This window comes from Macaca thibetana, chromosome X (genome assembly GCF_024542745.1).
Source record: "Macaca thibetana thibetana isolate TM-01 chromosome X, ASM2454274v1, whole genome shotgun sequence".
Taxonomy (NCBI): Eukaryota; Metazoa; Chordata; class Mammalia; order Primates; family Cercopithecidae; genus Macaca; species Macaca thibetana.
In genome coordinates, this window is record NC_065598.1 from 128,767,264 (window position 1) to 128,780,860 (window position 13,597).

Here is a 13,597-nt window from a genome sequence, read left to right on the forward strand (position 1 = left end):
GGAAAGCCATGTTAAAACAGAATGAGATGGCAGCCATCTGCAAGCCAAGAAGAAAGCCCTTAATAGAGACTGAATCTGCCAGGACCTTAATCTTGGAGTTTTAACCCCCGGATCTGTGGGAAAATAAACTTCTGTTGTTTAAGCCAAAAAAAAAAAAAAGAAGAAGAAGAAAAGAAAAAGAAAGAAAACTTTAATTAAGATTAATTAATACAAATATGAGGAAAAGCAGAGAAGAAAAGCTAAGCCCATTGGAAGTTTCCATGCAATTCTCAAGGCCACACGTAGAAAACAGGATGAATAATAACTAAAAGAGTAGGCAAGAATGAAAGACCCTTAGTAACTTCTGGCTCCCCATCCTGCCTCATTCCAGACAACTGAGTCAGCTTATATCCATCTGCAGACAAGGCCAAGCCACGCCCATATATTCTAAGACTGGGTCTGGCCCTGGGCAAGAGATGCACCTCAAAAGTTGCTGCAGTAGAGAGCAATTAGCTGAAGCTGCCTTGTTGCTGGCACCTGCTTCCAAGTCTCTCCGTCTCAGTTCCTTAACTAGGAAAATGGTACTGATAATTCCCTTTTCATTAGTATTGTAAACATTAAATGAGTTGATCCATGTAGAGAGCTGTGAGGCACACAGCAAGTGCTTACTAAATAATCACTCTTGTCATCATCTTCCTCATTGTATAGATTAAGGAACAGACACAACGAAGTTGCTTTTCACAGGCCACTTGCCTGTGGCAGCACGGGGCAAAGATCCTGTGTTAAAATTCTGAACGAATGTTCTTTATAACTTACAATATATAGCAGGTAATTTCATAAGGTCCCACATACACTTAAATATTTCTCCCTACAACTGCATCACAGTGACTGAGATCTAGCTTTTTTGATAATCCTTTTTAAGAATTTTCTAGCGATAACTTTGCTAATGAAGTTTGCTTCTCATGAGAGGGAATGCATTAGAGAACTAGTAGAAGCAGAAATGGGTTTCCTGTGATGACTAAACCATAATCACACATCACCACTCTAAATAAAGTACAGGGTTTGAATGAACAGAACAGAGCAAGGTACAAATTTGAAGCAGAAGGAAAAGGAATGGGTTTAGTGTAGGCATTGGCCAGAGGTCGGGGACAGGCAGCTGGGATAGAAGGGCAAAAGCTTTCCAAAAGAGTTGAGAGGAATTCCTTCACAAACACCATGCTCTTAGTGTGGGGTTTCATCCATGAAACTGAGCCTGTAACTTAGAGCTGATCATTATTTTCTGGAAGCATAAGAGAAACCCACACCCAGAACTCAGTAACGTGTATATGTTGCTGAGATGATTTCTAAGCCAAATCAGTCTCCTTCAGCTCTACTACATGAGATTTAATGATAAAAAATAATTCACAGCATAGGTTTGAGTTTGAAAAAGAGGGGTCCATCTATTAACTATATGAAAATACAGAATAACTTTTAAAAATCATATAATGTGTATAAAATTTTTTCTTTGGAAAAAAAAGGTAGAACATTAACTGTGAGCAGTACTTGGGCTGCATATTTTATGAGGTTTATTTGTACTGCATATCTTTGATGGGCTCTATTTGTGGCTGAAAGTACAAACACACTGATTACAATCACTCTTCCCTACATTTAGGAACAAAATTAATTATCTGCAAAAAGCAGAAAGGCTTAGCTAGACTCTCAGTCAGTAAATGATAATAGACAGCACCCAAATATAATGACTCTGCTTCCTACTTTATCTGTTTTAGGCATTCTGAGTGGAATGAAAAAGGGAAAAATTAATTCACTTTCTGAATATTCTTCAGAATGAATTTGAATTGGGTAATAAGGAGGCAGCAACAACCCTCCCCTCACCCCCATATGAAATAAGAAAGCAGCCTTGCCGGATTATGTACTTCCCAAAGGGGTATTTTAAAAGGACATTAAGAAATCTGTAATTTCACCAAAACAAAGGCTATTTGTTTTACCCCATTAACATTCCCCCCAACAAGGAAGGGAAAAGTAAACTGTAAGACCTAGAACAGTGCTCAGCACTCAGCACTCAGAAAATTGTGGTTGCTGGTAATGATGAAATTTGTATTTTATCTTCCAAAGGCTGCAACATGCTGGAAGACATCTGCTCAGAATTCCCTTATCTTCGCCTTTTGTAAAATTCTTTATTACAGCAAGTATTAAAATTGCCCCCTACCTTGAGGAAATTACTATAGGACAGTGCAACTTCATTAAAAAATGCTTCTGTGACATTCAAATACGTTTTCCATTTTTAAGGTAGGGGCAGGAGGATTGGTCCTTTTAAGAAACAGTCAAGTTAGAAAACATTTTTCTGCCAGATACTTGAGCCAGACAGTAAAATGCACAGGCATAAGAGGTCAGTGAGCCAAGGTTACTTGTGGTGCCATTGTGAGTGGATAATGCAGAACTACACTCGCCAAGAGGAACCTTGTGCCAAGTAGGGGAAATTGAATCACAGGGAAATCACAGTGTATATGACTCTGTTTTGTGCAGCATTTCAGCTTTTCTAATGAAGGGAGCAAGTATCCAGGGGCTTTTTTGCCCCCACAAGGTAGGAGGCTACTTTTACTGTACTCTGATTCCCTAGCCACTCAATATCTTTTTAAAAAGGCATTGTGGTTACTGTAACCTTGTAGTATAGTTTGAAGTCAGGCAGCGTGATGTCAAAACAGAGATATAGACCAATGGATCAGAACAGAGGCCTCAGAAATAACACCACACATCTACAACCATCTGATCTTTGACAAACCTGACAACAAGAAGCAATGGGGAAAGGATTCCCTATTTAATAAATGGTGCTGGGAAAACTGGCTAGCCATATGCAGAAAACAGAAACTGGACCCCTTCCTTACACCTTATACAAAAATTAACTCAAGATAGATTAAAGACATAAAAACCCTAGAAGAAAACCTAGGCAATACCATTCAGGACACAAGCATGGGCAAAGACTTCATAACTAAAACACCAAAAGCAATGGCCACAAAAGTCAAAATTGACATGTGGGATCTAATTAAACTAAAGAGCTTCTGCACAGCAAAAGAAACTATCATCAGGGTGAATACCGAATGGGAGACAATTTTTGCAATCTATCCATCCGACAAAGGGCTAATATCCAGAATCTACAAGGAACTTAAACAAATTTACAAGAAAAAAACAACCTCATCAAAAAGTGAGCAAAGCATATGAACAGACACTTCTCAAAAGAAGACATTTATGTGGCCAACAAACATATGAAAAAAAGCTCATCATCACTGGTCATTAGAGAAATGCAAATCAAAACTACAATGAGATACCATCTCACGTCAGTTAGAATGGCGATCATTAAAAAGTCAGGAAACAACAGATGCTGGAGAGGATGTGGAGAAATAGAAACGCTTTTACACTGTTGGTGCGGGTGTAAATTAGTTCAACCATTGTGGAAGACAGTGTGGCGATTCTTCAAAGATCTAGAACCAGAAATACCATTTGACCCAGCAATCCCATTACTGGGTATATACCTAAAGAATTATAAATCATTCTACTATAAAGACACATGCACATGTAGGTTTACTGCAGCACTGTTCACAATAGCAAAGACTTGGAACCAACCTAAATGCCCATCAATGTTAGACTGGATAAAGAAAATGTGGCACATATACACCATGGAATACTATGCAGCCATAAAAAAGGATGAGTTCATGTCGTTTGCAGGGACATGGATGAAGCTGGAAACCATCATTCTCAGCAAACTAACACAGGAATAGAAAACCAAACACCATATGTTCTCATTCATAAGTAGCAGTTGAACAATGAGAACACATGGACACAGGGAGGGGAACATATCATGATACACTGGGGCCTGTCGGGGGGTGGAGGGTTAGGGAGGGATAGCATTAGAAGAAATACTTAATGTAGATGACAGGTTGATGGGTGCAGCAAACCACAATGGCGCATGTATACCTATGCAACAAACCTGCATGTTCTGCACATGTATCCCAGAACTTAAAGTTTATTTTTAAAAAGGCATTGTTGGCTCCCTCACTGTTGTCTCAGGACCACAGGGGTACTGAGAATATCAGGTCATGGTGAGATCTTCTTGGACTTCTGCCTACCTGGGCAAATATCTCTGGCTTTCTAACCTTTCTGGATACACTCTGAGGACGAATCCGTCCTCTGTCACTGCCAGCAGGCATGGATAAGCATGTGCTTACCACTCTGTGGTCATCACAGTGCTTCACCCTAGAAGTGCAATAAAACAGAAAACTTAATTCAGCCAAGTCACTTAGCAACACAAAACTCCCAACCCTACAGCCTGAACAGAGCAAGAAAGGAAATGACAGCTTAGAGACTGAAAAGAGAGCAGTGGAGTAGCTGGAGGCTCACAATAGCAGAGTTTACTGCTAATGAAAAGCAACAAACAGGTGCCTCTTTGATATTTTCTTTTTAAAGTATTCTCTGAAGAGCTGAGAAAACTGCCACTGTTCTCAGTATTTGGATGTGCCTTCTGCTACCCTCCAACAGGTGGCACACGGGCCTGCTTTTCGGCCTATCAGTCAGGGTTGAGCTAACTGTCTTTTACTAACTTCTAATTTCCTTGCCAGATCCTCCAAAAGCATTGAGAACTTGAAAGGTTCTTGGAGCCATCCAAGGGTGGGGGACCATGTGTTGGAAGACAATTCTCCATGGATCTCTTGTGTTTTGGCATGTCTTAGGAACAGACGAACTGACTACCCTTTGTTCCAGACTATCCTTTTCAAGTATCTTTGTAGCCTTGGAAGATAGAGATGATATTTCCCTTTAGAATAAAGAGCAGGTGGGCTTACCATCTATTATAAAAGATTTGAGTTCCCTAAGTTCAAAGTTTCTCTTCTATAATACAACTTACTATGTGTACAGGAGTCATTCAGTTCTCTTTGCCTTACCCTGTGGGAATTGGGACTCAGGGATCTGGCACAAATGCTAATACTCTGGCTGCTGCTATTGCTGTAAGCAATAAACTGTCCTTCATCTCTGACTCAGGAGTCTTATGCCATTAACTAACATCGATGAAACTTCAGCAGGCTAACTTGTTTGCTTGCAATCAGGGTAAAAATCTCAGATCTTTCACAGCTCTTGAGGATGTGTTCCTGCCACATCAGTCCACTGACCACAGAAAGGATGTAAAATTTCTCTCTAAAAATTCAGAACATATAAGCAACTGGCAATTATGCCCAGGCAAAGGCAAGCAATTCTAGATTTATGAAGAACTTATCTAATTTCTTAACATGACCTGTAATATATGTATAATTTCAGGATGAAACATTTAAAAAGGCTCCCTTTATGTAACCACTTTTTGAAACCTACCATAAAGTTAACATTTATTGCCTAAAACATGGTGCCAATTTTTTCATTTGTATTCTTGCAATAAATAGGTAATGTGTGTTTTAAAACTATATATTTTCTCCATGGAAATCACTGAAGCTATTTTGATTGTGAATGAAAAAATGATGGCAGCCTGTAAACAGTTTTTGTCTTTCCAGAAATAAACCTCGTGTAAGTAAAGTTCCTTACTATTGTTCTAGATGCTGACCTGCAGACACCAATTAGGTAGTGAGCCATTTACTTGTTTTTATCACTTTCAAATCACTTGATACTGAAAACAGTTTGTATGAATTCAGACAAGGTATCTCTATCTGAGACTGAAAAATGAAAGTCCAAAGTGATAGCATGAGGAGAAAAACACTGACATTCTGATACCTGAGAAATAACCTCAGCCTTCAACAGTGGAGAGGAAGGTAAGGCTAATCTTGGAAATTCTGATGACTTACAGTCACTCACACTGACAGCAAAATATAAGAGTTTGATGGAGTTAATTATTATTGAGGATCAACAGAGAATCTTCCCCAGAGCTTCCTGGCACACAAAAATAAATACTGACTTCAGAAATCCTAGCAAAGGAAATGGATGTACTTGGATACGTTAGGTTCTCAGTAGGCCATGTTACTATTATTAAATGCCAAGGACACTCCATACCGGAGATCTGATGTTCTTCTAATGTCCGGAATCAAAGGCAGATGCATTAAAAACTATCTGTTGGTCCAATTGGCAGATTTCCAACTTTGCAAGTAGAAGAGAATCTCTTTCTCACCACCGGCACTGCTCACATAGATTCCAGGCCAAGTCATCTGACTGTGTGACTGGACCTTCCATCACCTGCACAAACATTCCTTCTTCTCCTTGAAACTACTCTGTTCCTTTAAGTGTTAGGAAGATGAAAAATCTCATGCCTTTTAGTACTTCATTGGGAAATACTAGAGCAAAAGTCTCCAAGGAGGGAGAATGAATTCAAAAACTGATTGTGCAGCTGGAAAAACAGTAGGGAGTAATACAGGATATTAAATAATATAATAAAAACCTACTTAGTCTGTGTTTGGGGAATAAAGATTCTGCTGAAGAGAATAGAACTACTTGAGAGAGCAATATAGAGTAATGGTTAAGAGCATGAGCTTTGGAGTCAGACAGATTCAGCTTTGAATACCACTTCTGCCACCTACTAGCCAAGTGACCACTGAGGGCAACACAACAGAGTCATGTGCATCTTTCCAGCTATTCTCTCTGGTCCCCAGTGGCTACCATAGTGTTTCCATTATTAGATGCTCAATAAATGCTTCCTGCAATGAATACTATTTCAGATAGTGCTAAAATGAATATCACAAAGAAAAAAGAAAGGGAGAAATAATGGTGGTAGAAAAGGTTGCAATTCTACACAATGTTCAAGGAAGAATAGAACAAGCCAAGGTAATGAAATTGTGGGAGAGGAAGCACTAACTCTGAGAAATGCTGAAATGAATCAATAAAGATAGCATGTATGTGTGTACACGCAGAAAAATAAAAGTGCAAATCGCCATGTGAAGACATGTGAGTAGTTACTTTGGGGATTAAAGGAAGTGAACAAAATTACAGAAAGTTTTGGGAAAGTTTCTGGGAGAGGGATAAACATCCAACATGCTAATTATTAATCATTTAGTAAATGGATAAATTATACATGAAATATACAATGGCTATGCATATAGTCCACACATGGTATATGGTAACAGCAATCAAAATGGTTTTCAGGATAAAAACAGTTGTATTTTAAAAAGAAGCTGTGGCATTCAGCAGTTTGGGTGTAACAATACTGAAAATATATGTATTGCAAAATGGTACATATTTGTAGTTGCTTTAAGGTATAAGATATAGAATTCAATAATGCACTGATAAATTTAATAGTGATACTTTCACCCAAATACTGTTAAAGATCTATTCAATTCTCACTTGGGGCCAAGACATTTATCCTAGTTTGTACAGATATTTACCTCAGTTTGCAAAACGGATCTATTTATAGTCTCATCATTAATACTTTCTTGGATTATCAGCACAAATCTTCTCTTTCCCCCTCCCTCCCTCCCTCTCTCCCCTCCCCCCCACACATGTATTTACACACACATTCTCACACACTTACTATTTTTATTTACTTCATTTAGACTAAAATAACATTAAGAGATCTTGGCACCTAAAAATAAGTTTAAGAAAAACTCATTTTTCGTTTGGCACTTAGATCACTGTAGTAAGAAAGAGTACTGGACTGGGACTTAGTGAGTATTTGCCATGTTCCTGAACCTAACATTGCATTTAATTGCCATATCTCAACCCCATTTTATAGATGAAGAATTAAAGGTCCTAGCTTTGCCACTAATTGCCTGTGGAACATAGGCCATTCACTTCCAACCTCTGGGGCTTATTTTCTTTATCTTCCAAACGAGGTGGCTGGATATGCTCCCAAGGGAGCATCAGAATCAACTGGGACATTTCTTAAATGAAAAATCATTTGGGCACGGTGGCTCAAGCCTGTAATCCTAGCACTTTGGGAGGTTGAGGGAGGTGGATTGCTTGAGACCAGGAGTTCGAGGCCAGCCTGGCCAACATAGCGAAACCCCATCTCTACTAAAAATACAAAAAATTAGCCAGGTGTCTTGGCACGTGCCTGTAATCCTAGCTACTCAGGAGGCCAAGGCATGAGAATCCCTTGGGCCCGGGAGACGGAGGTTGCAGTGAGCCAAGATCGAGCCACTGCACTCCAGCCTGGGTGACAGAGTGAAACCCTGTCTCAAAAAACAAAACAGAACAAAACGAAAGAAAATCATCTGACCTCTTCACACACCTTTGGTATCAGAATCTCTGCAGGGGTGGACTCCAGGAATGTGTCTAACAAGTAACCCAGGTGATTGTGATGATGAGCCGAGTTTGAGAACAGGATCCTTTACCACCTCCAGTGGTGCTGCCAGAGACAATACCCCAGTATTTGTCTGCCTGCCTTCACTTGGTAGTCTGAAGTATTGAGAACTATGCTAGAGAAAACTAAAGCACCAACCAGCCACACTTAAAAAACCGAACAGTACCACACTCACTTAGAAGACCGAAGCAATCTTCATAATCTGGGTAGATGACAGCCACAAAAACAACTAGGCAAAGTCTCTGTGTGGCAGACCTCAGGTCATGGCTTAAAACCATCTCGAAAGGATATCCCAGCAGAGCTCAGGAAGAGGATATTTTTAAAGAAGTCTCTCACCACAACTGAACCTCAAGCAGGACTGAATGGCAGGTTTTTACATTTTATCGCAACAGGAAGGTGAGGGTGCTACTGGAGAATCTCATTAAAGCTTTAGTTTTAAACCAGCTTTTGCTTTGGGGCATTCTGTGGGTTTGTTAATGTGAATAGAGTTCTGCAGCTCCGACTTCCCTTCGCCCTCATAAATGCCCAGTCCCTTTTTGACCCGTACTGAGTATGGGCTGGATCACACCTGGCCAGTGATTCCCCTACCCCCACCATTTGGTACATATTACTTAGAGTTGGTGATCATAAAACACGAACAAGGCAGAGTTTACATATGTTTTCTGGTTTAGTTCAGGCATTCCCTGGGGATGGCAGAATTCACACTCTCATAACCAGCTGGGAGCTGGGAGCAATCAGGCCCTTAATGGCCAAAACAGAAAGGGCCTGCATCACTGAGCACCTCTTGACAGCCAAAGCCTTTCTTCCTGAATGATAATGACATGAAATGCACTCCCCCTGCACTCATGTGCATGCACCTAAAATGTAGCAGGTTTGGCAGCCAGAAATAGCTATCCAATTTAGGTTCACTATGTGTTTGCAAAATCCTAATGGAGCTCTTAGAGTAAAAGTCTAGGGGGGCCAAAGCGGGGACAGACTGGTATGATGGAAAAAGTACTAGATTGTAGCAGCAGAAGACCTTGGATTCTACTTCTGGCTCCTCCATTAATTATATAACTTTGGGTAAGCCTCCCTGAACTTTATTTCTTCCTTTGTAAATCAATGGGATTGGACTAGCTAATCTCTCACAGTCCTTTCAACATTCACATTATGGTGAAATGTTCACTATGGTGAAATGTATTCTGTTACATGTCTGTCTACCAACTAGACTGTGACCTTTTCAAGACTTAAGAACTATGTCTTGGGTAGTTTTGAATATCCAGCACCTAGCAAAGTGCCATACGCAAAGCAGATGTTTAATAAATGTTTCCTAAATGAACCTTCATGTCTAGTGTCTGATCAAAACAGTGCACTTAATTCTTTATAAGCTCCTCACTTCATTTTTTTATGTGTTTAAAAGCACCACATGGCCGGGTACAGCGGCTCACGCCTGTAATCCCAGCACTTTGGGCGGTCTAGGTGAGTGGATCACCTGAGGTCAGGAGTTCGAGACTAGCCTGACCAATGTGGTGAAATCTCGTCTCTACTAAAAGTACAGAATTAGCCAGGCATGGTGGCGTGTGCCTCTAATTCTAGCTTCTTGGGAGGCTGAGGCAAGAGAATCGCTTAGAACTAGGAGGCGGAGGTTGTAGTGAGCAGAGATTATGCCACTGCACTCCAGCCTGAGCAACAGAGCGAGACTCTGTCTCAGAAATAAATAAATAAATAAATAAATAAATAAATGCACCAAAGGAGGATACTTGTTTTCAAGATCAATTGTGTTGCTGTGAAGTGACCAATATCAGAGGCAACCTTTAAACACTCCTACACCCTGTCTTTAATGTTGTCTCTTTATTTTCCTCTTACTGAAAGCATTTCCACGCCCCTGGCATGCTTGCTTTGTGTCTTACACATGGTAGGCCCTGAATTAGTATTAGGTGAATGAACATATTAATGCATTTACTTTCTCTAGTTTGGTAAAATTTACTTTTGCAGAAGGCCCCAGAATCTGGCCTCAAATTGTGAAGCAGTCAAGGGAATAATTAGCCACTGAAGAACACTGTAATTAGATAGGACATTTTTGTTCATTTTACTATAAAATATTTTCACAGGAAATGTGTTTTAAATGACTAACATTGTGAATGGGGCAATTACAGCAACTCCATAAGTAACCAGGCCGAGGGTTGCATCATTTTTGTCCTCTTTCCTAGTTTAATTCACCAAAGAAACTAACTACCCCTAGAGTTTAAAGACAAGCTGAAATAGCCTAATCCATCCTCCACATTTTGGATAAGCAATGGTTCAGAGTGCATAGCAGTTGCACTGTATAGATGCTAAGGGTGTGGATCAACCAAGCCAACAAGGTCTGGGTTTGAATCCCAGCTCCTCTGACTTAACTAGCTTTGAGGAAGAAATAAGACTCAGTGTTTGATAGATCAGTAGGGTGTCTACAGTGTATAGTAATCTATCATATATTTCTTTCTCTTTTTTTTTTTTTTTTTTTTTTGAGAACGGGTCTCATTTCTCATTCTTTCGCCCAGGCTGAGGTGCAGTGGCGTGATCATGGCTCACTGCAGAGTTGACCTCCTGAGCCCGTCACCCTCCCACTCCAGTCTCCCCAGTAGCATGCCACCATGCCCAGCTAGTTTTTTGTAATTTTTTTTTTTTTTTTTGGTAGAGATGGGGTCTCTATGTTGCCCAGACTGGTCTTGAACTCCCAGCCTCAAACAATCCTCTCACCTCGGCCTCCCAAAGTGTTGGGATTACAAGCATAAGCCACAGCACTTGGCCACATATATTTCAAAGTAGCTAGAAAAGAAGAATTTGAATGTTTCTAGCATAAAGACAAATATTTAGGTGATGGATATCCCAATCATATTGATTTGACCTTTACAAATTATATGAATGTATTAAACTATCACATGTCCCCTGAAAATATGTACATCTATTGTATATCAATGAAAAATAATTAGCAGAAAGGAGAAATAGAATATTTCTAAAACAGAAAAACAAGGCAAAACCCAGCTTTTAGGTTTATTAGGACTGATTTCATGGGTTACTATGAAATGATATTATGTAAACTAGCCAGCATAGCACTTGAGATGTAGTGGAAGCTCAACAATGGTAGTGTAATATACTATTCTGCCACCTCATTCTACAAAGCTGGCAGCATTCAGGAATCAGATACTACTTTAGGGGAACTGACTGGTAGCTCTTGGCTACATGTTCTGCTATATATTGGAAGTTGGTGTCTCCTGTGGTTCCGTTACTAACAATATCTGACTGAAACCAAGCAAACTGCTGCCTCACTCACAGAACTTCCCTTCCTCCATCACGAATTTCATCAGGCTTAGACTGATAGAATCAAGGCTATAAACAAAACCACTGGAGAACATGGATTGTTTGCCTTGCTTATGTGCTTGTGAGGTTTAGTTAGTGAACTCTAGCTGGGTCTTCTGTGTTTGAAGTTACTACTCAAAATGCTAATGTGATATACATGACTGAAAACACCAAGAGGAAATTAGAATCAGAAAAATTGGTGATAACCAAATTAAAGGGAGATCTGGTCAATTTCTGAAGCATGGCTCTTCCACTAACTTTAGGTGGGTGCTCTTAGGCAAGCTGCAATTTCATTAAGCTTCAGTTTCCTCATTTATAAAATGAAGATAATAGCTCCCACTTCACAGGCTTGTCATCTATTATGTATCAAAAATGAGGATTATGATAACTGACAATAATGCTAATAATAGCCAACATTTATTGAAGACTTACCACGTACCAGACACGTGCTAAGTGCTTTAACAAACGCCATTCCCTATGAAGAAGATATTCTTTTTATTTCCATTTCATGAATCAGAAAAATGAACCCATAAAGATAAAATGACTTCCCAACGTCACACAGTAAGGAAGTGGGTGGACCATAATAGCCTGTGGTCTTAATATGCTGCCTAACTCTGTGAGGTCATTCAGTCTATCATCATCCCTTCCCCCGCTTCCAATTTTGTTATCATTTCTCTCTATCAGCACCTGCTACTGCCACCTCACCCCAATAAGGCCCAAATCCTCTGAAAACTGTAGACTGGTACTCACAGTGGTGGTCAGCTTTCCTGCATTCTTCTGGACATACTGGATAGAATCGTGGATTGTTGAAAAGAGACCAAGCAGTACGTTTTCCATGTCATAGATTCTGTACATGCCATTCACAAGCTCTTCAAGAGACAGAATGTATTCTCTCCAGTACTTGTCAATCTCCACCACACCTGCCATACAGCCTTGCATGACCACATTGCAGTAACCACCACAAGGTTTAACCATCATCAGTCCCTGGCAGTAAGAGCAGTACCACATTCTGGTGAGCATTCGGCCACAGTCCTTACTGAACTTCAGGTGATCGGTTGTGTTGATCACTTCAATTCCAAGATTCAGAGCCTGAAGGAAGATCCTAGTGACTTGCAGTGACTTAGAAACCTGGGTCATAATAAGCTTGGGGAAGTTCCCAAATACTTTCAGGTCACGTCTTGCTCCTCGGAGGCACTCATTGATGTCCAAGGCTGAATCAGGCAGACCTGGGTTCATTAGTTGGGTATAGATGACTGGAAACAGGCTATCAAACAATTCATTGACCATGTCATCCACATTGATGTCAGAACCCAAGATATAGAGAGACACATCTGTGAAAAATTCACCCACAAACTCAAAAGCTTGTGGAGTCAGGCTTGGGTAGTTGTTCTTGAACATGGCATTGGTGTAGTTCTTGGCATGGCGAACAACAATTTCAAAGGCCTCTGTAAAAAAAAAAAAGAGAGACACAAAAATGTGTACAAATTAAAGCATGAAAATCCAGGGTGTAAATGAATTTGAGAGTTCTCTATTGCTGTGGTGATTAAGGTCCCATTTGCGTTAAATAATTGACTCTCATTCACTTCTGGCATTGCCTCTACTCTTGCAGTTGTTTGCTCCTATAAATCAATTTTCCTTTCTGAACATGAAGTCCAGATTCTGATGTGCACATAAATTCTTAACACACAAATTATATTTCAAATGACAAAAGCCAGGATTCGGTTAACATTTCGGCCTTTCATGAAAACATTGATTAAAAATTGGCTAAATGAGAAGTTATTTCTCTTTCTCACATTGATTTATTCAGTTAAAAAGAAATTGTATTTCAGGACATTTCATTTTTAGACAGAGATAAATATTTGACAACAAACCATATATTGTATAAACTCACACAACAATTTAAGCCTGTTTAGCCCTGGAGGGGAGGCAAGTTCCTAGCCAAGAATAAAAGCTATCACAAATTTAATCATTTTGGTAGATTTTCTCCTGATAACTTTAAAGAGAGCTTTCTGACAGACTGCCAGACCTGGAAATGGTATT

General features: G+C 39.8%; 3 protein-coding genes across 6 annotated transcripts in view; 2 read left to right on the plus strand and 1 right to left on the minus strand.

Moving 5' to 3' along the window:
- Positions 1-13,597, plus strand: part of HPRT1 (hypoxanthine phosphoribosyltransferase 1) — a 1,139,661-nt gene that overhangs the window by 385,304 nt on the left and 740,760 nt on the right. The gene's annotated exons all lie outside the window — the stretch shown is intronic.
- Positions 1-13,597, plus strand: part of CCDC160 (coiled-coil domain containing 160) — an 820,286-nt gene that overhangs the window by 327,200 nt on the left and 479,489 nt on the right. The window lies entirely within an intron of this gene.
- Positions 1-13,597, minus strand: part of GPC3 (glypican 3) — a 455,763-nt gene that overhangs the window by 206,753 nt on the left and 235,413 nt on the right. For all 3 annotated transcript variants that reach the window (XM_050777318.1, XM_050777320.1, XM_050777319.1), the window contains exon 3: positions 12,308-13,002. In XM_050777318.1, the coding sequence (XP_050633275.1) occupies positions 12,308-13,002 (695 nt within the window). The remainder of the gene's footprint in view (positions 1-12,307; positions 13,003-13,597) is intronic.